The 9,396-nt window shown below is 43.5% G+C and overlaps 1 protein-coding gene across 2 annotated transcripts in view; it reads right to left on the bottom strand.

Annotated features, from left to right (window-relative positions):
• The window catches only part of LOC129329375 (zinc finger and SCAN domain-containing protein 2-like), a 31,697-nt gene extending 25,165 nt beyond the window's left edge, over window positions 1–6,532 (bottom strand). Inside the window, exon 1 of one of the 2 annotated variants that reach the window (XM_054978919.1) lies at window positions 6,386–6,532. In XM_054978919.1, the coding sequence (XP_054834894.1) occupies window positions 6,386–6,445 (60 nt within the window). In that variant the 5' untranslated portion in view covers window positions 6,446–6,532. Of the gene's footprint in view, window positions 1–6,371 lie in introns of both variants that reach the window. The other variant, XM_054978918.1, reaches the window with a different exon arrangement.
• Window positions 6,533–9,396: the final 2,864 nt, after the last annotated feature.

Below are 9,396 nucleotides of genomic sequence, written 5' to 3' on the forward strand. Positions count from 1 at the left end.
ATGGTAGCCTTATCCACATCAGGTTCTGCCTAGCTCAGTATTGGCTACTCTGATTGGGAGCAGGTCTTCAGGGTCCCAGGGAAAGATCTTTCATAGCCTTTAACTGGAGATACTGGGGAGTGATCCTGGGATCTTGCTGTGCATGCAAAGAAATATTCTACTAATAAGCCATGGCTCCACTCTCCATTTTTTCCTAAATCTCTTGAAGCTTAGGGTAGTTACAATGCTCTCCACTTCCCGTTCTATTTGAAGTTGTATAGTCTAGGAATGGGACCTCGCTGCTATTCCCGGAAAGCTGGTCTCGAGCTGAGAGCACTTAGCTGAGCCAAGCTTCCTCTCTCCAGCTTTGTAACCAGTTTCTGTCCCAAGGGGTTTGGTCTCCAAGTCAGTCTTTTTCTACAAATATGAAAGAAGCATCTGTCCTTTGATCTAAGCCTGATGTCAATGAATTACCACAATAGAGCAATTCCAAGGGACGGGTACTGAGACTGTCTTCAGATGCTTGCAGCATCCTAGGCTCTTGCAAACTCTTTAATCCGCTAGAAATCTTTTGCTTGATCAATACAATGTCTACAACGATTGGCAATCTTTTTTTAAAAAAGAATCTTAACTATATGTAATTCAAAATACAAATCCATGCATGGTAGATGCTTTCTCGGATGAGGCTGTTAAGATGGAGCTTGCTATGACAAATATAATATGGGGAGGGGGGTCTCTCAGAGATCACTGTAGATCTCACATAGACTAGCTGGAAGTGTGTATTGCTAGGGTACATTAAAATAATCAGTAAATGTAGGATTTCAGTGGGGGTAAGTGCCTCTCTACCCTGACCTGGTCCAGGCTAGCCCGACCTTGCCAGATATCCAAAGCTAAGCATGGTCACATCTGATTAATATTTGGATGGGAAACCACAAAGGAAGTCTAGGGTTGCTATGCAGAGTCAGGAAAAGCCAAAACACTTGTGAACACCTCTTGTTGGTTGTGACTTGACAGCACTTTACACACAACAACAACAACAACTGTGTTTATATACCACTTTTCTAGACAGATTGATGCCCCACTCAGAACACTGAACAAAGTGTTATCATTATTTCTCTAATATAGCTGGGAGTGGGGCTGAGAAGAGTGGCTTACCCAAGGCCACCCACTGAGTTCATGGCAGTAGCAGGATTCAGACCAGCAGAGTGCTGATTTGCAGTCCAACCTCTTAACCACTATGCTACAGAAGAGCTCTGCCGGATCACTCCAGCTGCCCATCCGGTCCAGCATTCGGTCTCACACAGTGACCAACCAGTTTTCTATGGAGGGCCAACAACAGGGCATAGAAGCTGAAGCCTTCCTCTGAAGTTTATTTTTATTTATTTATTTGATTTTTATACTGCGCCTTTTCAAATAAGAGGCGAGAACTCAACCACTTAACTGCTGTGCTACAGCTCTGCAGATACAGGGCCATCTCAAAATGACTTCAGAACTTAATCATATATAGAATACAGAAAATGGCAGGCACCATTACAGAACAGACACCCCTCCTTTTCTCTCTTTCAGGAAGAATGCCTCTTTTGAGAAAGCACCTGAAGAGAAAGATGTATGTGCCATCTAAAACACAAACATACATTGCTTCAGAACAACTGATATATTGTTATGAAGATTTAACTTATTAAAACATGAGTAATCCAGTAAAATTGTTTGAACTGAGTGACAACCGTAATAATTATTTTGGGTGTAGCCATCCTCCCTCGTTGATCGTTCTGACTGCCTTGACACCTCTTCCCTGTTTCTCCACGCAACTGCAGTTTCCCCCACTACTATGAAAACACACCGCTTCTCTTTCTTTTAGCTTAAAAGTGGCACGAGATGAAACAAAGTCAAGAAAAATCAAGAGAGAGCAAATGCCCAGGCATCATATATTAACATTTATATTTTTTATAAAATTTATATTTTATATATAAGCATATCCCTCCTTTTCTGCTATTTATGAAGTAAATACTTAAGTAAAAATACAGCATTAATATATTATAACCATCAAAACACATGAATCAAAATATACTTCACCCACCCAACCCTAAACAGATACAGACCGCAGGATAAAATCAAGGAGTTCGACACAAAACCACAGCAATCAGAGGCCAATAATTAAAAAATGTTATCAAATGATAACATTTCTGTTTGTACACTATTTCTGGTGGAAAGATCCCTTCGTGCATCAAACATACGGACTTATGCACAGATAGAAGTAAGGAAAGAAGGGCTGTGCATCTTTCTCTCTTTTGCCAATCCCTCCTGCAGTTTCCTGCCTCATGAGATCTTCCGGGCCCCCTCCCAAGCATCACATCTCTCCCCCCCCACGCCCGACCCCCTGCCCCACATCCCTCGCCCACCATTCACCTTCAGCTCACCGGTCCCGGCCATCCGCCTCCTCCACTTTCTTCTCCCAAAGGTAATTCCAAATCCCAGTTTGCAGAAGGGGCAGGACAGGAAGTTGCTTTCATTAATAATATCCCTCCCACACACACACACACACACACACAAAATGGATCTTCCTCTCTAGCAAATGGAACTCTTTTAATTTAACCATTAGAGGGCCAAAGGGTAGGGAGCCTTCCTTTGAATTTCTGAGCAAGACGGATGCCTTCCGCTAAGAAATTAATAAGACATATAAGAGCCCATTTCAACAGCCATTCCTAATAAAGCAGCTCTTTTACCGAGTTCTCCACATGGTCATGATCTCAAACTCTCACTCCTGTTTCTCTTCTTGGAGCCCGTAATAACAACATTCAATTTATATATTGCCCTTCAGGACAATTTAATACCACACTCAGAATGGTTTACAAAGTGTGTCATTATCATTCTCACGACAATCACCCTGTGAGGTGGGTGGAGCTGAGAGAGATCTGAGAGAGCTGTGATGGACCCAAGGTCACCTAGCTGGCTTCAAGCGGGGAAGGGGGGAATCACACCCCCACCTCACAGAGTGATTGTTGTGAGGATAATCAAACTGCATTTTCTGCTCCTTCATTTTATCCTCACAACAACCCTGCAAAGTAGGTTAGATTGAGAGTGTGTGACTGGCACTATTTATTTATTTACCTTATTTACAGTCCACTTTTCTCACTGGGACCCAAGGCGGATTACACAGTGTGAGTCAATACAGTCAATTTCAAGGACATTTCAATAAACAATGCAATAAGGTCCATACATGCAAATTTACAAAAGTTTAAAACCAGAAGAAATCTAATACAGAGTTGAAGAAATGCTGAAACAGAGCATAAACAATTCTAAGACTGATGCATTAAACAACATCAAACTACATAGAGCTTCCCAATAGGATCATACCCAAAGCAACAGAAAGCTCAGAGTTGTAAAGTCGATGGTCCCTATCCTTCTACTGATGCATATCTCTGAGATCACTTCCTTACTGGGGATTCAAACCCCAGACAGACACTCTAACAGCTATGATATGCAGGCACATCTTTGTTGGGGTTGCCTGAAGAATAATGTCATATCCCCGTGAGCCTTTATGTGAATAAATGGGCAGCTGAAGCTTAACAGGGCATGGAGGTAGATAAATAACACCTGGTGTTTTCTGCAGATAAAACAGATTTTTAAAAGGTCAACAGGATCAGGTTGCCAACCTCCAGGTGGAGGCTGGAGATCTCCCAGCATTACAACTAATCTCCAGATCACAACATTGAGTCCCTTTGGAGAAAATGAATGTTTTGGAGGGTGGACTCTATGGTGTTAAACTCCACTGGGTTCCCTCCCTCCCCTCCTCCAACTCCCACCCTCTCCCAAATATCCAAGTATTTCCCAACCCAGAGTTGACAACCCTATGTGGGCAACCAGTTTAAAAGCTGGCAATTGTTGTTTGTGGTGTGCACATATGTGCAAGTGAAACCATTTATATATTTGCATGAATATTTCCTAAATGTGTGAATGTAAAGCTGGAAGAGTGCCCCACAGGATCAAACCAATGATCTCTCTCATCCAGCATTCAGTGGCCAGCCTCTAGGCATGGAAACATGACAGTCCTTCCCCAAGGTCTGTCCTCTGCATCGACTGGACACAGGGTGGACGCTGTGTACTGTTTCTGTACACAGAGATTGCATTCTTAGCTTGCGTTCATAATTCCTGACAAGTCACAAATGCCATGAAGTTATCTAACCCTTTATGAGAACTCCAGACTGAGTTAGCTGGTCCTGTTGCAGCAAAAAAGTAACACCTTAAAGACCTAACTAGTTTTTGTTCTAGCATTAAACTTTTGTGGACTAGAGCCCATTGCTAAAATTTTTTAAAATTGTTAGTTTTTAAGATGCTACAAATAAACTCCTGATGAAGGGAGCTTTGACTCTCAAAAGCTTGTACCCTGAAAATGTTGTTTGTTTTTAAGGTGCCACAGGACTCGAATCTTGCAAATAAACTTTTGTTTATTTATATTCACTCACTCTTTCCAGAATGTTTATAAGCCAGCACAACTGCACGACAGACAACAAGTAAATTAAAATATAGAACAATTCAAATAAAATCTCAAAACATTTAAGACCAATTGGCAAGTGCAGAATATAAATAAAAAGCAAAGTCCCATGTTTCAATGCGGTTCTGAAGCATTCCAGAAAAGAAAAACTTAGTCTGGAAGGCCTGCCAATCCTTCCTCCAGAAGAGGAAGTTTCACATCTTGGGGTGGCAGCAGAGAAGGCTCTGCCTTGGGTACCAATCAGCTGAGGCTGGTCCCCACGGGAAACCAATATGCATAGATCTCAAAGTCTGGGCTGGTTGATATGGGTGAAGATGGTCTTTTGGAACTCTGGGAACAAGCCATTTAGAGTTTTAAAGGTCAAAACCAGCATCTTGAACTGAGCCAGGAAACACACTGGAAATCAGTGTTGCTGAATAGCACTGGCTTTATATGATTGTTTGTCATGTTCCATTAAGGACCGTTGCAATCACGTTTTGCAACAGTCCTTAATGATGTTTCTGAACAGTCTTCAAGGGTGGCTCTACATAGACTGTGCTGCAGTAGTCTAATCCAGATGGTAACAAGGTATGTGTGGCCGTGGAACGGTCAGCTTTCTTCAGGAATGGCCATAGCTGGTGGACTAGCCTAGTTAAAAGGAACTGTGGGCAACTTTAGATTCCTGTTTGCCCAAAGACAAGGTGGCATCTGGAAACACCCACATTCGCAAAGCCATCCAGAACATACAAAGCACCTGTTCCTGGAACGGCTGTAATCTTTACCCTAAACACTTCTGTCTTGTCTGGATTATGTGTCAATTAATTTACCCTTAAATCCTGCCAGTCATTCAGTGACACGGGTTCAATATTTCTACTTCCTCTTTGGGTTGACATGGAAAAGAGAGACAGAGGTGGGAGTCATCAAGATATAAATCATACCATGCCCCAGGATATAGCACCATCAGTGTGCCCAAGCAGTACAGTTTGCAACACCATAAGGCAACAAAGCTAAATGGTACCTCCATGTTCAGAGGCAGTACACCTGAGAATATCAGCTGTTGGTGGAAAATGACAGTGGACACCTTGACTTCTGTGGCCCTGTTTGAGGGTCTTTTGGAGCCACTGGCTGGCCGGTGTGCGAAATCGAATGCTGGTCTAAAGGTATCATGGGTCAGCATTCTCTACCAAGTGATCTGTTCTTAACTGCTTTTATGAATCAGGTGAAAGATCCATCTAGTCTAGTGTCCTCTTTCACACAGTGGCCAGCCAAATGCCTCTGGGAAGTTGACGAGAAGGGTATAAAGCCCTCCCCCTTGCAGCAGCTTGATAGTCAGAGATATACTGCACCAGAACATGGAGGTTCTATTGGAACGCCTTATTTATCTCTAAAGGAGACTAGAGAGCAATGGGTTGCTTTCAGCCTCCGAAAACATATTCTTCATTTCCTGTCAGCCTGTTTTGGTCAAATGACTTAAGAATAGCATTGCTGAATCAGATAAACAACCATATAGCCCCGCATCCTGTGTCTGATAGCAGATCTCTCCGGGAATCTTAAAGCCAGGGCATAAAAGCAACACACTTGCCCTGCTATTTGTCTCTCACATCCGGCATCCAGAGGTACACTGCCTCTGAACATGGAGGTTCCATTCAACTATTCAGAGCTATTGGCAAGACTTCTCTATTAATATCTCTGATCGTAAAGGCATCTGTGGATGAAAGAAGAAGTATCCTGAATTGGACTAAATGGCCGTCCCACCCAGCATCCTGTTTTGAAAAGCACCCCCCCCCCCAGATGCTTGTAACACGCTTTCAAGTGGGGCATAATAACAACAGTCCTTCTCATGTGCCAATCAGAAATCCAGCATATAGTGATACACAGCCTCTGTACATGGAGGCTCCATTTCCCACACGGTATATAGTACCTGCTGGGAATCACCTGACAGAAACTCTTCTTGGGTGTTGCCTGAAGCCCTGCTTTCCATCCTCCAGACACCATCTGACTTCGTCCCTCCCTGCAGTCTCTTCCTCTTTCCTTTCTTCCAGCCTGTTCTCTGTTAGCACAGTTCTTTAACTCACCACTCCTGATTGCAGACTCAGTTGTGCAAACTCTGTAGAACTGTAACACAATCTAAAGTTTAGATTAGCAAAGGCCACCCAGCCAAGGAGGCGGGAACAGGAAAAGGAATTCACTGCAAGTCAGTTTGTTCTCTCTCTCTCTCTCTCTATTTCTAGGTCTCTCTAGGCACAAAAGCTCAGTGCATTTAACCCAGTGAGCTTCTTCTAGAAAAGTAACTTTGACTACAAAGCCAAAGTGACAGATAGGGAAGAAAACCTTCCTCCACATATATTTGTTCAACCATGAATTAAAAATCCCAGTTTGATAGATCCTCTCATAGTTTAAGAAAACAAGAGCAGCTATATTGGATCAGAATGGTCCATCTAGTCCACGAATGTTCAGTTTGGCTGACGTTCTGTTTGCCAGTTGCGAACAAGATACTGCTGTTTTGATAGACATTTTGTCTGTTTGTCCATCAACCTGTTTCTGGCTGTTCAGCAGGGCTGTTTTAACTATTCCTTTCTAACAGTTCAGTACAGAGAAGTCAACTTTCACAAATGTATTAGTGAGGTGGAACCCAGGAAGGAGGGCCCTCAGCAGGGGATAATGCCACGGAGTCTGTCCTCCAAAGCAGCCATTTTCTCTAGGGGAATTGATCTTTGTAATCTAGAGATCAGTTGTAATTCCAGGAGATCTCTAGGCCCCACCTGGAGATTGAAACCCTACAACATGTATCTTCTCATGCAGCCCGATGGCGTTCTACTCCCTTTGCTGCACCAGGCAATCATTTACGGTTTGTTATTGACTTAATTTGTACCCTGCTTTTCTCCCAAATGGGGACCCAAAACTGCTTACATCCATCCACCTTCATTTTATTCTCACAACAACCCTGTGAGGTAGGTTAGGCAGAGAATGTGTAACTGGGCCAAAGTTACCAAGAAGCTTCTATGGCAGAGTGGGGATTCAAACCTTGGTCTCCCAGACCTGAGTCTGATACTCTAACCACTACACCATACTGGCTCTAAGTTAACATAGTTATATTAGTGTCAAATCATATACATCAGTCATAAATAAATGTTGTGTTTTTAAAATAAATGTTGTTTTTAAAAAAAAATCTTACTGCTCTCTTGCTGTTGATCTTAGACCTTAGCAAAGTTAATGTTTATAATAATAACATTTGATTTATATACCACCCTTCAGGACAACTTAATGCCCACCCAGAGTGGTTTACAAAGTATGCCATTATTATCCCCACAACAAAACACCCTGTGAGGTGGGTGGGGCTGAGAGACTAGCCCAAGGTCACCCAGCTGGCTTCAAGTGGAGGAGTGGGGAATCAAACCCGGCTCTCCAAATTAGAGTCCCACACTCTTAACCACTACACCAAACTGGCTCTTATCTGTTTGGATCGGCACAGCAGCATTTTCATGAATATGCCCTTTTGAAAAAACTTGATACAAACCTGTTCAGCAGGTGTCTGAGTTATTCAGTGCCAAACCTAACACACCCGGTGATCAGCTGATATCTGATCGACTCCCTGAAACAGGATACAGAAGTGGCAGCTGAAGTCTCCTCAGTTAACAGAATAGTAAAGAGTCCAGTAGCACCTTTAAGACTAACCAACGTAATTGTAGCATAAGTTTTCGAGAACCACAGCTCTCTTCATCAGATGCATCATGCACCAGAGTTTCCCAAAACCAAATCCATAGTATCTCTACCAGGCATGACTCTTTAACTCCTGACTCTACCCCTGCATTTCAGCATCTGATTTCCAAGTTCCCAGGCTCTTCCTTCTGCATCATTGTCTGACCCTCAGAAAGATTAGCTAGCAGGCTTGGAGAAAAATGTCCTGTACCTTTTAAGAGAGGTTTCAGTATTGGAAATGGCATTAGCAGCCGGTTGGAGCCCGCATGGGGCAGGGATAAATGATTTGGCATCACACTGAAACAGACATCACTTCTGACATAATTGGAAGTGAAGGGTGGCCGACTCTGGATTGGGAAATTCCTAGAGATTTGGGGGTGAAGCCTGGGGAAGACAGAGTTTGGGTAGAGGAGGGACCAGAGTGGGATATAGTGCCACAGAGTCCACCCTCCAAAGCTGCCATTTTTTCCAGGGGAACTGACTCTGTAGTCTGGATTTGAGTTGTAATTCCAGGAGCTCTGCAGGCTCCACCTGGAGGGTGTAACCCTATGATGATGTCATCTCTGCTTTTGTGACAGAAATATAACATCATGCATTGGTGCATGCCAAATTGCCCCGGCCCCGCCGTGTTGAGCGATGGTGGGGGACCAGGGGTCTAGAGCAGGAGGTAGTGGGAAACCTGGCTACCTTAGGCTTAATGGTCTGTTAATGGGAGAGCCAGTTTGGCATAGTGGTTAAGAGTGGCAGGACTCTAATCTGGAGAAGCAGGTTTGATTCTCCGCTCCTCTGCCTGAAGCCAGCTGGGTGCCTTGGGTCAGTCACAGCTTCTTGAAGCTCTCTTAGCCCCACCTACCTCACAGGGCGATTGTCATGGGGATAATCCTATTATATAAAAGGTAAGCTGTATTGGTGACGACTCACTTTTTATCCTAGAGCAGGTGCATTTCGGATGACTCTAGTGTCGAAGCAGCTGTGAAGTGCCCGCTTGCCACTGAGAGGGGGCCCGCCAAATCAGTTTTCTAGAATGCATTGTATTTTTTCACACAACAGGTGTTGTTGCTAGTAATAACATACTTTGTCAACTGCTCTTAGGGGGCGCTAAGTTGTCCTGAAGGGTGGTATTTAAATTGAATGTTGTTGTTATTACTATTTACAGCACATTGGCCTGTTATGGGGTAAATAACAGATCAATGTAGCCCACTTAGGTCTGTAATTTACCCCACAATGTTCCTTTCCTCTAAGCTTCA

The sequence above is a fragment of the Eublepharis macularius genome, chromosome 4 (assembly GCF_028583425.1).
Source record: "Eublepharis macularius isolate TG4126 chromosome 4, MPM_Emac_v1.0, whole genome shotgun sequence".
NCBI lineage: Eukaryota > Metazoa > Chordata > Lepidosauria > Squamata > Eublepharidae > Eublepharis > Eublepharis macularius.